The sequence below is a fragment of the Neovison vison genome, chromosome X (assembly GCF_020171115.1).
Source record: "Neovison vison isolate M4711 chromosome X, ASM_NN_V1, whole genome shotgun sequence".
Taxonomy (NCBI): Eukaryota; Metazoa; Chordata; class Mammalia; order Carnivora; family Mustelidae; genus Neogale; species Neogale vison.
Window position 1 is genome coordinate 46,032,496 of NC_058105.1, and position 17,368 is coordinate 46,049,863.

General features: G+C 43.6%; 1 protein-coding gene across 1 annotated transcript; it reads right to left on the bottom strand.

Moving 5' to 3' along the window:
• Positions 1-7,388: 7,388 nt before the first annotated feature.
• LOC122896464 (nuclear RNA export factor 2-like) lies at positions 7,389-16,919 on the bottom strand. The gene is made up of 20 exons (XM_044234671.1): positions 16,864-16,919; positions 16,477-16,630; positions 16,087-16,170; positions 15,869-15,973; positions 15,672-15,752; positions 15,482-15,551; positions 15,247-15,335; positions 15,019-15,126; positions 14,731-14,840; positions 13,294-13,330; positions 12,827-12,895; positions 12,685-12,740; positions 12,438-12,545; positions 12,261-12,319; positions 12,035-12,150; positions 11,900-11,942; positions 11,280-11,352; positions 10,545-10,727; positions 7,657-7,717; positions 7,389-7,518 (listed from the first exon to the last, which is right to left on the bottom strand). The coding sequence occupies exons 1-20, from the start codon at positions 16,896-16,898 to the stop codon at positions 7,474-7,476; spliced, it is 1,686 nt and encodes a 561-aa protein (XP_044090606.1). The 5' UTR covers positions 16,899-16,919; the 3' UTR covers positions 7,389-7,473.
• Positions 16,920-17,368: the final 449 nt, after the last annotated feature.

A 17,368-nucleotide genomic window follows, 5' to 3' on the forward strand; every position in this document is an offset into this window, starting at 1 on the left:
TAACTTAGACTTATACAAGGCTGTACATCAATAATGTCTCAGTGAAACTGTAAGAAAAGAAAATACATCCACACACATGTACACACACACACACACACACTCATAAGCTATTGCCTCTGTTTCTCTGGAAAACCCTAACTAATACACCAGGTAATGCTAAAACTGCTATGGCATGGCTCACACTTTGAGTAGCAAGGAACTAGAGAATATCTGGCAAGTGGGCACATGGCTTCATCTATAGTAATGCTCATTTCAGCATTGTTTATGAGAGCAAAAGTGTAGGAAAAAAAAATGTCCCTCAAAAGTGGTCCCCAAAACACACTGTGATTCATTCTTACAGTGTAATATTGTAAAGCAATAAAACTGAGTGTCTTTGAACTATAGGAATCAGGCCCTATATACATCTGAAAAATGCAATGTTATATCAAGTTATCAAATGGAAGATAAAGGCACCTACAGCATGAATATATATGTGTGTTTACATATGTGTGTGTGTATACAACATTTTTTAAGGATACTTTCTTTCACAGTTCAAGTATGAAGCAATTTATGGAGTGTACAGACACCTTATTCTAGTTATTAGTTACATCTCGGGAGGCAAAACCCATTCCCTGAACCACTGTTCCTATGTTATATTTCTTCTGAGTTATGGCTGCAGCCCGCACGGGGGACGGATTCACCCAAGATCTTGGGGTTTGGCATGGGTACAGTCCTTCTGAAATTACTCTTCTGTCCAGGAGACCCTTTATTGGCTTGTTCCCATATATGCTCTCTTTTTCTGAGACTCAGTTAGAAACTTCTCCACCAGTAACAAACTAGAAGGGAAAAGAAGGAAACAGGAAATCACCTGGAATAAAAGTAATTTATTTTCTTACCTTTCTCAAAATGCCTTGCTTAATTCATCCCACAACACAGGAATGACACCAAAACTCGTGCACCAGGTAAGTGTCTGTACGTTTCTCTCCCTTTGCTACATTTCTGGATACTCTCTATGAGAGATATGCTTCTTGGTTTCTCTAAGAGTCAATTCTTTTATGAGAGGGAGGAGGCCGGCTGGGCAGTACTAATGTTTATCCATGTCCTACTATGTGCCAGAAGTTTCTATAGGTTTCCTCCATTTCTTCCCACCAGTTCTGTGAGGAATATATTGTTATTTCTACTTTACAGATGACCAAATTGGACTCACAGAGCACTATGCTTTTCCAGTAACACATCAACTCAGGAGCCAAGAATGTGGTTCTTTCTCTCTCACTTTCCACAATATACCCATCAGCTTCCCTTTGAGAGGTTGGGTTTCCAAAGCTGAAGAACCGATTGTTTTAAACTCTCCTAGAACTATGACCACATGACTACTCAACGTGATACTGATTATAGAGATGAAACGTTGTGCCAGGAGGACCAGATGTATGAACCACATGTTCCAGTGGGTCTCTAAGGTGTTAAGCAAGGTCGATGTGACAGCAGAGCTGTTGCCCTTTTTGGAGGGTGACCTGAGAAAAGGTTGTTGACATTTACACAGGGACTTTAACGGATGGGTACTTTATACTTTAACTTAATCCTTACAGGTATTCGAGTTACTGTTCATTGTTGACATTATTCAGATTAGGGTACAGGAGTTATGAGAAGTGAGGTAACTTTCGCTGGGGAAAATAACCTTGTAAATTAATGCTCAGGAGCTTAAAACCTAGAATTACACAAAGTGCCAGTGCTTTTCTGCGCTGTGATGTGGGCAAGGAGTTAATGGAGCTAAGCGTATTATTCAGGGTTTTGCCTTAACAATGAGCTTTTACAGCTTTTACATTTAAATATATATATATGTATATATATGGCAGTATGTGTATATATACTACATATATATATATACATATACAGTCTATAAGTATATACACTGTATATACATATACCTGTATATATCTGCTATACAGATGGTACAGAGCAAAATTTAAAAGTACAAAGTGTATAAAAAGGTGGGAGAAAATTTTTGGAAGACACATTGTAGGTATAGGGTTAACAACTTCAGTCTTTCAATCAATAGAAATGAGCCAAAGATTACAACAGAGAATGCTCATTCAAAGCAGCATAAATGCCCCATAAAATCCTTAAAAACATGCCTAACCATATAACTGATGAAATGCCAAATGAGAGACTCTGGACACTGAAAAACAACCTGAGGGTTTTGAAGGGGTGGGGGGTGGGAGGTTGGGGGAACCAGGTGCTGGGTATTGGGGAGGGCACGTATTGCATGGAGCACTGTGTGTGGTGCAAAATTAATGAATACTGTTACACTGAAAAGAAATTATAAAAAAAATGTCAGATGAGCTCTCATTCACAGTGAAACAGGTAAATATCAACACGATATGTAGAGAGGGGGCACAAGTTTCTAAAATATATAATTTATATTTGGATAAATATCTGTGCATTTTATTAGGATATATACTGGGGGAAAACAACAGAATATGCATCAAATAATTAATAATGAGTATCTTCTAGTTGGTGTGGGAATCCTGGCACAAGATTAATATCCTGATATATTAATTTGGCTAAGAGAATAAAATCCCCCAAATGTTTTTTTAAAGCTTGTTGTGAAACACTCTTCAATAAAATAATAATTACCCTTATTCTGAAATGACTGTTTTCCTTCTTCTTTCTTATTTTAAATCACACAATTCATAGTAAGAGCTGCATTATTTAAATGTCTACAGCCCTGTGCTGAGAAGACCTGTGAATAAAACTGCCTAGGGTCAGAGCAAAGAGACCACAATATACACAGAAGTAATGCCCCTAGAACAGTGCTCTAGATCTCATAAGTAAGAACTGGGTGCGAGTATATGTCACCTCCCTAATGGCAGAAGGGACCAGATGTATTTTATGGTGACTAACATAACACAATTTAAAAAAAAAAAGAAAAGAAGGGACCAGTCACAGTTCAGTAGTGTAAGTCCAGGGGGAAAAGAGGCAGATATGGAATCAGTGCAGATGGAGGGTTCTGTATCAGACACAGCACACTGGCAACATAATTTACAGACGTAATTAATATACCATAAATTTCCATATAATGAAATCTGACTAGTTGAAAGAGTCATGTTCACATGTACCAATAGATAATTCAAGGAAGAATAATAAATGGCAATCAGACATGTGTAAAATTTCTCAACCACACCAAAAACTAAATGAAAGTAAATGGTAATAGAAACATCAGATATATAAATATATAAAAAAGGTATTGAAAATAATGTGCAATATGACCTAAGTTTTGAAAAATTTCTATTTTCATAAAAATATACATATGTCATAATTTAAATGATAAACAATCCCACACAAACATATATGGGGAATAGTAACAAATATATTGACTGCTTATTTTGAGGTGGGACATAGAAGTTAAGAGGGGAATACAAGATAATTCCTCTCACAAATGTATATTTCTTCAGTGTTTCCAGGGGCTTCAGGGTACATGTGCGTGGATTTGTTTTTAAGTTATATTTATTTATTTTAGAGAGAGAAAGAGAGAGAAAGAGAGAGAGCACGCACATGTGCCCACACATGGGGTGAGGGGCAGAAGAAGAGCAAGAGAGAAACTCTAAGCGGACTCAGTACTGAACTTGGAGTCTGACACGGGGCTTGATCTTATGACCCTGAGATCACCATTTGAGCCAAAACCAAGAGCCAAATGCTTAACCAACTCTACTACCCAGGTGCCACTGTGCACTGAGTTTTAATTACTAAAATAACTAAGATAAAATTATGACGGCATAAGATAAGCCTAGATGTGCTTTTATTTACAAAATTAATGTTGGGTCGCCTGGGTGGCTTAGTCAGTTAAGCATCCAACTCTTGATTTCAGCTCAGGTCGCTATCTCAGGGTTGTGAGGTCAAGCCCCACAACTGGCTCCACACTCAGCCCAGAGTCTGCTTGAGATCCTCTCTCACTCCCTCTCTCTCTTCCCCTCCCCACCGCGCATGTTATAAATAAATAAGTAAATAAATAAATAAAAATCTTTTTTATAAGGATTTATTAAAATGAGAAGAAAGGGTAAGTAAGTAACTTAGAAATATCTTATTGTTTTGGATATATTTGGTTAAATAAAATGTATTATTAAAGTGAATTTCACCTAAAAAAAGGTAATGCTGAAACATGTATTTCTGAAGATTAAATGTTTTAAATATACTATAAAATAAGAAAGTTATACACAGGGGCACCTGGGTGGTGCAGGTGGCTAAGTGTCCAACTCTTGGTTTCAGTTCAGGATCTAAGGGTCATGGGATAGAGTCCCTGCCTTAAGTAGCAGAATCTGCTTGAGACTCTCTCTCCTCACCCCCTCCGCCCTCTCCCCATGCCCCTCTCCACGCTCTCTCTCAATAAATAAATCTTTTTTTAAAATTTACACACAGCTATATATTTGTAATCACACACATACATGCATTCCTTTGTTTGAAAGAAGGGCCAAAATAAACATCCTGTCACAGGAGCCCCATGGGCTCTGCATCACCGCTTAATACTTCCTGTGCCATATAAACCCCAGAAAGTTTTCTCCAGAGGGCTTTGGAAGGCCTTTTTTCCTCTCTACCTCCTTTTCAGCCTTCTTGCTCAAGTGAGACCAAACTGCAATTCTAGATTTGTTCACCAGGTGGCACGAGCCTCCAATTAAATTCTTTTTTTCAAAGGGAAAAATATTCATTTGGCAAGATGAACAAATTCTACTTTGAATGGAGGTTATAAAACAGCATGTAAAATAAAATCATGATTAATTCCTTAATTCAGCAATAAACACTTTTAAAAACACTCCTTTAAAACTTTGATAATGAATTGACAATGTCAAACGAGTTCATCATAAAAATCAATGAGATTTAAAGATTAAAAGATGTATGGGGGTGCCTGGGTGGCTCAGTGGGTTAAGCCGCTGCCTTCGGCTCAGGTCATGATCTCAGGGTCCTGGGATCGAGTCCCGCATCGGGCTCTCTGCTCAGCAGGGAGCCTGCTTCCCTCTCTCTCTCTCTCTCTAACTGCCTCTCTCTCCGTCTACTTGTGATTTCTCTCTGTCAAATAAATAAATAAATAATCTTTAAAAAAATTAAAAAATAAAAGATGTATGAAAAATTAGAGGGAACTTATTCACATTTACTACAACACAAACTATGTATACCAGGAGCTCTCTTGAATCAGGAAAGACATAAATAAATGAAAACAAAAAATCTCATAGAAAACTATAGGAATACAAAGAAACCTATGAAAAGATAGCCAACAGCAATAAAATGACAAATATAAAAGTCCTGATAATTTTATCTTCAGCTAAAAAAAGATACATTGCATGATAAGGTTTGCTGCCACCCCATTCTTTTTTTTTTCAGGAGGAGAGTTTATTAATTAGTAATGCATTCAATAATCCATGAGAAAAACCGAAGGTGACCCCAAACACAGTTCACTTATACGTATATTATTTTTACATGCCACTAAATGGAAAATTAAATACATTACTACAATGGCTTAGATATTAAATCCTTACTATCAAGAAATTAGATTCATGTTAAATAACAAAACCAGTGAATTTATCCAAGTTCCAGTGTACTCTCTTAATGACTGTCAAATGCTGAGCTGCCAAGTGTTGAGGTGATCAATATATTTTTTTATTTTTATTTTTTAGAATTCAAAGGCTACATTTTTAATTAATTAACTAATTAATTAATTTTAAATTAATTTATTTATTTTCAACATAGCAATATACATTATTTTTTCACCACACCCAGTTCTCCATGCAATCCATGCCCTCTATAATACCCACCACCTGGTACCCCAACCTCCCACCCCCCTCGCCACTTCCAACCCCTCATATTGTTTTTCAGAGTCCATAGTTTCTCATGATTCACCTCCCCTTCTAATTTCCCCCAATTCCCTTCTCCTCTCTAACTCCCCATGTCCTCCATGCTATTTGTTATGCTCCACAAATAAGTGAAACCATATGATAGTTGAGTCTCTGCTTGACTTATTTCACTCAGCATAATCTCTTCCAGTCCCGTCCATGTTGCTACAAAAGTTGGGTATTCATCCTTCCTGATGGAAGCATAATACTCCATAGTGTATATAAACCACATTTTCCTTATCCATTCGTCCTTTGAAGGGCATCTTGGTTCTTTCCATAGTTTGGCGGCCGGCTGCCACCCCATTCTTACAAAAGAGTGTGTATGTCTGCTCACACACATTGTGCATCTGCACATATTTTGTACATATACAGTTGAGAAAAGCATCTGCAGAATGCGCTCCAGACCATTAACAAAGGATGGCTCAGCAGGATGAAAGAAGGTAGATACAAGATCATTTTATTTTCCACATATACATACCTACATTGTTGGATTCCTTTCAATTACAAACATACATTAGGTTTTTTATTTTAATTCAAGTTAGTTAACAGGTCATGTAGCACTTGTTTCAGGAGTAGAATTTGGTGATTCATCACTTGCATATAACACCCAGTGCTCCTCCCAACAGGTTCCGTCTGTGTTACTGAGCAGTCACTTATCACGTTGCCCACCACACCCTTCCAGCAATCTTATTTTTTAACTACCTATAGAGTCTCTTATGGTGTGCCTCCCTCTAAGATTTTATTTTTCATTCTACAGTATTGTTGTTTGCCTGGAAGTGAAACTAAATGTCTGATCCCCCTCAAGCACACGGACACGGGGCACCCTTGTCACCGCTCTAAAAAATGCACTGGGCAAGCAGGTTGACTTTCCCTCACTCTCAGGAGCTAAAGTGAGACCCCTCCCACAATGCACCTTCAGAGAGGGGAAGAGGGCAGTACAGTGGATAGATGAGAAGACAAATGCAAGCGTGGTGAGAGGTGTGAAAAGGCCCATTTCCTATTCACCTGTGTGCAAGTCATAAAGTTATTGATGGTATGCCTTTGAATGCATCCAAGTGATTAGGAATAAGAAGTAAATACATGTGAGTCCTCATCTTCCTTCCTTCCACTGAACTCACTAGCTGGTAGGCAGCCCTTGCAAAGCCCCTGTTGTTCCAGGCCACATGCCTGCTTCTGCAGGCCTCCAGGTAGAGCATCTGTGTCACACTGTTTTCAAAGGCCAATCCCTGGAATTAGTGTGTGTACCTTCTCACCAGAATTTACTGACATATTACCTGTGGAGTCAAGCCTGTGTACCTGCTGTGCCAGGGTGAACAATGTCAGGAAGAGGAGAGGGCCTTTCAGTCCTGGACTCGCTGGTTCACGGTTGGGGCAGGAGAAGAGCGATCCAGGACACACAACATACAACGTGCAACATAACTCTTTATTATGAAAATAAACAGTGAGCCTGAGTGGGGAAAGTACGTGGAAGAACCGATCCTTCAGGTGCTTATGTTACCTGGCCTGCAAGGTAATTTTGATTTCTTGGTCAGCCAGGCCTCCATCCCCAGTCATGGGTATAGCCTTAGGCTGGAGAAAAGAGAAACAGTGATGACGTGGACATCTCAGGCTTCTTTTAGGTGGTTTGCTTGAAAGCCTCCTCTGGGATCTTGCCCTCATTCTGGAGGGAAGGAGTTGGGACATCAGAAGAGCCAGATCCGGAGTTTCATTCCCAGGCCACCCAGCCTCCATTTTCTTGGCCTTACTGAAGGCCCAGAAATGCCCATCGGTAGCCCGCTTAATGATTCCCAGACCTCACCTTGAGCATAGTGAAGACCTGACCAGCTCTGGTATAGTTCCACTCGTTGTCCTGAAGGCACCTGGAGTGGAAGAACAGGTGATCTCCATTAGTACCACAGTACAGACATGCTGACCGTGGGATGCTAAATCAGTGCCTGTTCTTTGCTGGGATGCATGTACCGGAATGAACACTATGTGCAATGATGAGGAAAGACCTAGTGAAAATGTCTATCACTGGCATTCATGCCAACTAGAATTCAAAACAGAAAAATAGACCTTTCCGAAAGAAAAAGGGAACTTATTATATACTGATTAAAAAAAAGATGTTCAATACCCAACTTTTGTAGCAACATGGACGGGACTGGAAGAGATTATGCTGAGTGAAATAAGTCAAGCAGAGAGAATCAATTATCATATGGTTTCACTTATTTGTGGAGCATAACAAAAAGCATGGAGGACATGGGGAGTTAGAGAGAAGGGGGTTGGGGGAAATTGGAAGGGGAGGTGAACCATGAGAGACTATGGACTCTGAAAAACAATCTGAGGGGTTTGAAGTGGCGGGGGGGTGGGAGGTCGGGGTACCAGGTGGTGGGTATTATAGAGGGCACGGATTGCATGGAGCACTGGGTGTGGTGAAAAAATAATGATACTGTTATGCTGAAAATAAATAAATGAAAAAAAAAGATGTTCAAGAAAATAAATGGGAAATTTAAAAGTTCAAGTTTCCAGTCATTTTTATTGAGATAGTGTGCATACCATTTTATTATTTTTGCATGCACATACCATTTTAAAGTGTACAATTCAGTGTTTCCTTAGTATAGCCACAAGACTGCACAACCATCACTGTGATTTAATTCCCAAATAGTTTTATCGCCAAAAAAAAAAAAAAAAAAAAAAAACCCTCCTCCTTAAGCATTAGAGATGACTCTCTATTCCTCCTCTTTCCCCAGACCATGGAAACCACTAATCTGCTTTTTGGTCCCTGGGAATTTGCCTGTGCTGGCCACTTCATATAAATGGAATCATGTGATATGTGACCTTTTGAGGTTGGCTTCTTTCACTTAGCATGTTTCCAAGGTTCATCCATGGCAGGGCTTATAACAGAACTGTATTCTTTTTTATGAATGAATAATATTCTACCATGTGAACATACCAGATTTGTTTATCCATTCATCAGCTAAAGGACATTTGGGTTGTTTCCACTTTTTTTGGCTATTATGAATAATGCTGCTATGAACCTTCCTGTACAAGTTTTAGAGTGAACAGATGTTTTCATTAGATACTTGGGCATGGAATTACTGGTTCATAGGGTAACTCCATATTTAACATTTTTGGGAACTGCCAAAATGTTTTTCCCAACCACTGCTCCATTTTATATCCGCATCAATAATACATAAGAACTCCAATTGCTCCACATCTGCACCAGCACTTGTTATCATTCATTTTATTGATTAAAAGCCATCCCAGTGGGTGCGAAGTAGTGATTCATTGTGGTTTTAATCTGCACTTCCTTAATGACTAATGGTGCTGAGAAGATTTTCCATGTGCTCGTTGGCCTGTCATATATCTTCTTTGGAGAACTATCTATTCAGACCCCTTTCACTTTTTAAAATTGGAGTTTTTATCCTTTTGCTGTTGAGCTGCAAGGGTTTTTTCACATATTCTTGTCAGATATGTGATATTCAAGTATTTTCTCCCATTCTTTTGGCAGGATTTTTACTCTTTTGATAGTGTCCATTGGTGCACAACAGCTTTTAATTTTGGTAAGGCCCAATTTATCTGTTTTGATTTTGGGTTTTTTTTTTTTTTTTTGGTTGCTTTTGCTCTTGGTGTCATATATAAGAAACACTTGCCTAATGAATGAAGACTGACACCTATGTTTTCTTCTTAGATTTTTAATAGATTTAGCTCTTAAACTTTAGATCTTTGACCCATTTATAGTCTACGTGTGCACATGATGTGAATCTGGGGTCAAAATTCATTGTCTTGCATGTGGATATCCAGTTGCCGCAGCAGCATTTGCTGAAAAGACTATTTTTTTTTTTACAACAGATTTTTTTCAGCACTGTCACCGACTATCAGTTGACTGTAAACGTGAGGTTTTATTTGTGGACTCTCAATTCTACTCCTTTATTCATGCACTGTCCATATGCCAGCACCACATAGTCCTGATTACTGTACCTTTTTAGCAAGTTTTGAAATTAGGAAGTGTGGGTCCTCTAACTTTGTTCTTTTCTCTCAAGATTGTTTTGGTGCACTTATGTATGAAGTTTAGGATAACCCTGTCAATCTTTGCAGAGAAGGGTTTTGACAGGGATTGCATTGAATCTGTAGATTGCTCTAGGTATTACTGCCATCTTAACAATATTAAGCCATTTAGCAATATTCCAACCCATGGAAATGGGGTGTCCTTCTATTTATTTAATTTTTTTCAACAGCGTTTTATGGATTTCAGAGTATAAGATTTGTGCTTCTTTTGTTACATTTGTTTCCAAATATTTTACTACTTTGATGCTATTGTAAATGGACTTGTTCTCTTAACTTCATTTTTGGACTGCTCATTGCAAGCACATAGAAATGCAAATGAGTTTTGTATAGTGGCCTTTTATCCCTAACCTCGCTGAGTTTATTAGCTCTATTAGCTTTTTGGTGGACTCTTTCAGATTTTCTATATATAAGACAATTCCATTGAGCATTATACTATTTTTTAAATCCTTCACATATATAATAGTATGATACCTTCTCCATGGGCCCACTTTCTTTCTTCTTTCTTTCTTTTTCTTTTTTGGAAGCAAACTATTCAAAAATGTTACTTTTCCAAATTTCCTGCAATGTCTTTGATTCACGCTCCCCCACCCAAGTCACTGCCCCAACTCATCCTTCTTCCCATGCACACCCACCACTCACTTCTGAGACCACTCGAGTTTCATCCCAGACTGAGTGGAGAAAGCATGAACCATTTCCTGCTGCTCCTGGGAGAGGGTGGGCATGGAGCTGGTGGTCAGTATAGGCTCTTGGCTGGAGAACGCATTCTGAGTCTCACTGGGGCTGGCATCTCTCACAAACAGCTCATCATTCACGATGCACAGACTGAAGGGAAAATGGGCCCTCAGACAAGTGGACGAAGGTACAACTCCACATCCCCAACAAAGATCCTGCTCCCACTGCCCCTCACCAACCATATTCCTTCCATACCCCTTATGTGCCTTCCCCCCACCCCAGAGTCCTTGGCTAGTGCTTCCACCCCTCCACAGAGCCCACCTTTGCAGGGACTATCTACCAAACTCACTAGATGTGTACTTAACCTGCAACCCAGGGTTGATTTTATACCCACGTTTATCCCTTACAATAGCCCAAGGGAATGGGCAGTCTAATCCCCATTTTCCAAGGAAGACAATGCATCACAGAGAGGTCACGTGACTTAACCAAGATCACACACACCCAGTGAGTGCTCGGGTCAAGAAGAGAACCCAGTGCTCTAACTCCAGAGCCCATACTCTTAACCACCAGACCAGACTGCTCCTTGGATCTACCTGTTGGCTTTCCACAATACTGAGAAAGCTAAGATGTCTTCACCACCACACTCCCACACCCCTGAGCCCAGGCTGGGATGAACATTCCCACCTACAACGTAGCACTCACCTGGAATTGCCAGCAGGGATGGCGATGAAAGTCCGGGTGAAAGCGCGAACAGAACCCTGAGACTTTCCCTCCACTTCAACAACAAACAACAATACCCTCTTAGAGTCACACATACGTCACATGCCCACACGGTGTTCCTCAGTCAGGGTCTGACTCGATACTCATGCTGAAGGGGACAATTGTTCACTGGGAGTCAGGGTGTCTGGCATGGGGATGGCAACAGTAGGGACAGTCTACTCCCAGTGACAGGGCCTCTACCAGGTGGCAGGTGCCACAAGTTCATTTGATTTATCTGAGAGGTGGTCATTGTTAGCCCCATTTTGCAAACGAGGAAACTTAGAGGTTAGGTAGCCACCCCAAGTAGCTCTCAGAATAAGGATCTGGAATGACAGCCATGAAACTCCACAGACTGTGTCCCTAATGCCCAAGCTGTGTGGGGCAGACCGGCATAGAGCCAGTTCAGACCAGGATGGTTTGGGGACAGAGTGGAGGCAGGAGAACACAGCAGGAGTAGGAAGAGAAGGAAAGGGATCAGGGAAGCTGGGACAGTTCGGAGAGGGAGCCCAGCCAGCGGGGAGGGAGCAGTGGGGCATTTGGGGAGGGGCTCTGTGCACACTCACCCTCCTTGAACACCCCGTTAACAGAGAAGCAGAGCATCTTCTCCTGAAAGAGAAGAGCCCAGGTGCTAAGTTACCTATACTTTCTACCCACCCATGGCTTTCTGGGGCTGCCCTTGGGAGGACGAAGGTGCTCACCGTCTGGAACCACATGTCCACCAAGAAGGAGCTGAGATCGTGCTGTGTTTTGGGCAGCACACAGAGGGAGCCCACGATGTCACATTTTGTATGTTTCAGTGGCTGAACACACAGGGCTAAGTGGGGGAGGAGAAGCAAGCAAAGATTGGGGGTCGCCACACCCTGGGACCTATAATTACCCTGCACATCCCCTTTCCATGCCCAGTCTTCCCCATCACACACGCACAGGGGTCCTTGGGCTTCTTCATATTCCTGCTTTCCTTGAAGTACTCGCACAAGCTGCCTCTAGCAGAGAAAGAAGAACAGAAGGTGGTGGTCTGGCCAGTGTGGCTGATTCCAGGAGCTTCCCTGTGTCTGCTGGGGAGCCACTGGGCCCAGGAACAGTCTGAGCTTTGCTACTCACGGGGCTGAGTCCTCAGGGCTGAAGGGAATGGCCAGGGAGAAGCAGGCCTCATCATGGTAGGCATGGAGAAGACCCTGACGGTCTCCAGAATCGTAGATCAAATAGTACCTGTGGGAGAGTAATGAGGACAGTCTTTTTCTGTGGTCTGGACCCCAAATGAGATTTCCAGACCCAGTCAGCAGTTCTGAGCTTGGGTAGCCTCACTCGTCCTAGCCATCTCCTTCTCCAGATTCCCAGGAGTACTTACTGCTGCAGGAATTGCAGGACTAGACTCTTCAGGGCATCAGATCCTTTGTAGCTTTCCTGGAATCAAAAGACATTTGAGACAATGTGGCTGATAAAACCTCCCTTGTAATAGCCCAAATGTTGTTTGATCAATTTTCCCTCACCTTACAGGGCTTTAACAAGCAGGGTGTGTCAGTATCAGTGATAACTGGTGGTGATAACTCCTGGCCATCCTGGAGAAGGGAAGAAGTCAGCAGTGGAGACCAGGGAAGTGGCCCTGGATGATCAGGGGAAAAGATGAGCCCAAGAGAGGGTGAGGGTCAGAGGTTAGGTATGAAAGCGCACTGGAAATTACATGGACAAGATTAGAGTGTGCGTCTTCAACATGACATCTGGAAAGTATTTACTATTATATGCAACTTTTTTCTGGTGTGTGTGTGTGTGTGTGTGTGTGTGTGTACGTACACATTTTTCCAGAGAGCATATTCATGTCATTTTCAGGAGTCCTGGTACCCTAAAATTGAAAAGGGTCTGACACAAACATGTAATCTAGAGAAGACCCAAAGAGCTTGAGAGCAGGTGTGGTGGTGATCAATGTTAGTGAGAGACAATGATGAGTGTAGTCACTTACCAGGCGTAGCAACTTAGGAAAACAATCCTTGATGGCACTGTCCAAAATCCAAAATAGAAAGAAGTGACTGATAGGTCAGGGTTGTCAAGCCTCCCTCCTACCCTTTCTCTCCCTTCCCCCACCTCTCCCTCCTTTCCACTGGGTAGCTTCCACCTAGACTGCCCTGACTCCCTTCTTCAGTGCCACAAGAAGCAACATGTGGAGCCCAGGCTCCAGGGCTGCCTTCCCCTCCCTGCTTCCCTTCCTTCCTCCAAATCCCCACTGAAGACTCTAGAGAGAAGAGGGAATGGAGTGGGAGCCCAGCGCTCTGCTGTATCACGAGGGGCGCAGCATTCTGCAGGACCATGATACCCTCCCACCCCAGGGATGGCCCAGAATGTTGGGGCAGGGAGGTGAGTGAGGCAAGGCCCAGGAGGCAGGGAGGGAGGAGGGGGATGAAGACAGAAGAGGGAGTAAAGGTAGGAAGGGAGAGGTGGGAGAGACATAGGGGAACCAGAGACAAAGGAGGAAGAGAATGCAAAACAAAGGGAAGGGAAAGAGGCCCTACCACAGTGGTGGGGATCAAGAGGAAGAGAGAAGAAGGGTGCAATGGCTCCCTGGCTGCAGTCCTTTCCTGCATCTGCCTTGGCTGGCCCTGGCACCCAAGGTAGGAATGGAAAACCTGCAGGTATTGGTTGGGCTGGGGGCCCATTGCATGCTGGCTGAAACTTTGTCACCTGTGTGAGCTTAGCCTGAGCCAGGCATGGGAAATGAGGCAGCCACGGGGGCAGGAGACCTTCCCTGGAGGGAGTAGAGGGTCAAGCCCCAGATCAGCATAGAGCTGAGGGTCTGTGGCCCCCTCTTTTGATCACCACCTTCCCTCCTGATGGCCCCTGTGCACCTGTGCCTGTCACTTTTGGTTCCTGGCCTGAGGAAATGTACCTATGCTGGGCTACCCAGGGCTTTTCTAAAGGACCAATTGTGATGATGTGATGTGTGGAGGGAAGGGAGGAGGAAAGTGCTTCTGAGAGGAGGTCCCCTCTCAGAACAAGGGAGGGAAGTCCCATCTTAGCAGGGAGTAGGAAATCCTGTCTCAGCATGAGGCCCCAGGCCAGAGGACCCTTCTCAGTCCAGGGCACCAGCATCTGGCTCAAGGCTGGTCACTCCTGGTCCTGGGGAAGAGGAGGGGCCCTGATTCCTGGAGCACACTCTTGGAGGGTATACTAAAGAACACTGAATGCAGAGAGGTGGAAAGAGACCCCAGACCAGGAGAACAGGTGAGCAGGTCAGAGGAAGGAAACGCCTTACAGGTGAGGGACAGGGAGAGAGGAGGAGGTGGGGCCTACAGTCATTCCCGAGGACCAGGGCTGCAGCTTCCTGCATACATGCGTTCTCAGGGACAGTTCAGGCTCCCAGGCCCAAAGGTCCACAGGAAGGGTGACAGGGATTCACACTGACCTTATGTAGGTGGGCTGGTCTGGAAAAGTGTCACACAGGGGGTTCCCTTCTAGCCAAAGCTCTTCAAGCTCTAGCCCTTTCATCTTGTTTAACTCCCACACCACGTTCAGCTGAGAAGGACGGGGAAGAAACAGGAAAGGAGTCCCAGGGAAAGGGACACACACAGGCCCCGGCACCCCCAGCCCCCACCTTTCCACAGAGGTACCTTCTCCTGCCTCCTGCCACCACTCTGATGAGCACTACCCACCCACTGTGAACCCCAAATTTGATCAGGCTCCCTCTTCTCACTTCATTTTTGGAGAGGTTCAGGATCTTGACTGTGGGGACCATCTCTATGATGTCAGACAGGCCATCCAGCCCATACAGTTTGTTGTTGCTCAAGTTCAAGGACAAGAGCTGTTGGTGAAGAAGAGTTAGAGTGACAGTTACTATCTAGGGCCTCAGAGACAACTCTGTCCTCCACCCCATGTGTTCCACCCCCTACCATTAATAACAGCACTGGGCCTAAGCTCTCACCTCGGGGTAATTTTCTTCTATGATCTGCAGGGTGGCAGTCATGCAGTTTCTTCGGTTCAGGATTATATCTATATCATGGCCCACCAAGTCTTCAGGAAGCCGAGAGGAGGCAATCAGAAGGCTGAGAGTAGTCCAGGACCAGCCCAAACCCTCCCCACATCGCCATCCCTCAGTCCCCCTCCCAGAAAGATCCCTGTGCCCTCACCTACCCAAGAATTACTGCTGTCAAGTGTACCTGGGTCAAAGCGGAGACTCTGGAGGTCAAGAGCTTGCTGGGAGATGTCATAGCGTTTGTTCATGGTCAGCTGCAGAGAGAGACGCAGAGAGCCACTGGGAGGCTCTGGTGGGGATAAGGAAATCAGGGGCTCGAGGAAGAAGGGGTGGGTCTGGGTGTGGCCACGCAATGGGCCTTGAGTCTGCATTACCTTTAGCTGCTCCATTTCTTCTGGCTCCAACTTATACCTCACAGAGTAGGGTACAGAGGAGGGATTGACAAAGATAGTTATCTGCAGGAAGGAGAGGTGGGGTAAACACCAAGAACTTTCATTCCAGAGAAGATAACCAGCCCCTGCCCTTTCTTCCTGCCCCAGGACTAGGGAGAGGTAGTGCCCTCAACACATACCTTTCGGTTCTCCTCATCATAAATCTTGTAGCTGACACCCTTCAGTGCAGAGGCAGTGCCAACACCCTGGACAAAGAACCGAGCCTGGTTTTTCATGTAGTGAAACTGCAGGGGGGGCGGCAACAATAATTTTGGAGGATAGAGTCTTCTGGCTCAGTTGGCTTCCCCCACCCACATTTCCCTGTGCCCACTCATCTGGCTTCATCATCCTCTCTTACATCCACTGGAGTGAAGGGGACACTGCAATGGCTCTGGATTGAATTCATTAGCCATGTCTTGTCATACTTTCTCCCATAGGGAATCTAAAGGTGAGAAGAAGGGATGGGAGTGAGGAGAGACAACAGAGAATTAAAGCTGGAAACAGACCCAACAGCATTCTTATCTGACCTTCTATATTGAGCTGCATAGGACTTTGAAAGAAGGGACCACTGGCATTCTTTCTTATTTTCGTGCCAAATATGGATTTCCTAGACCCTCCAATGGAGAAGAGAAATCTCCATTGGAAAGCTCTCCTCCAAATAATTGACGTAAGGTTGTTTAATGTGCTCTTCCTTTTTTATAAGGTTCCAGGATAGTCTACCTAATGCAGACCTTGCCAAGACACTCACGGTGATCTTGAACCAGCTCCCTGGGTTTCCGTCTTGTGTGTTCTCCCCCATTCCTCTCCTTGGAGTTTTTCTATCTCTCCACATAGTAATATGGATATGGCCTTCATTTTGCCATTTCACTCTCCTCTTGTCACGCCGGGTGCTATAGGGAGTGCTGTGGAAGGGAAGAGGAAAGACAGAGGTAGGGCCATAAATGCTAAGAAAGACTTCTTCTATACACCCTCACCTCTCTGTCACCAGGACTACAATCAGGATCGCTTAACCATTATTCCACTTCTGGCCTTCTTCAGTCTTCCAGCGAAAGAAGAAAAAGAAGACCAGGGAGAGTGAAAGAGTCGCATAGTCCCAGGGGCTGCTACATGCAATCCAGTCTGCCCCATCACTTACTGTCTTATTTGGGGGTCCTCCCGGGCATCTCTCATCAGCACACTTCCATCATCCTCCTGGAGGTGTGGAGGCTGAGGCTCATATCCACCACGTTCATAACGAGGGTTCCTCCTGCCAAAATTACCTCGGAGAGAACTCCAAATGTTCTTTCTTCCTTGAGGTGAGCTATCACCATCATTGCATTCTCAAAAGGGGAACAAAAATACAAGTTTGAAGACACATCAGTGGTCCACTTACCATGTACCCATCTTAGGCTAACACCATGGTAGGGCAAGCAAAGTGTTAACCTGCCCTAAGGGTCCAATCCCCCAAACCGCAGAAAGGAAACTCCTCTGCTTGTCCAGATAGGAGAGCCTTATTTGACAGATGGCACCACTGGGGAGGATCTTGGGGGAGGAAGAGGAGGAGGAGGAAACTTTATTGAACCTTTTAAAGAATGAAGCAGGATTTATTAAAAACACACACACACACACACACACACAGATCTGTGCATCCATGGGTTAAA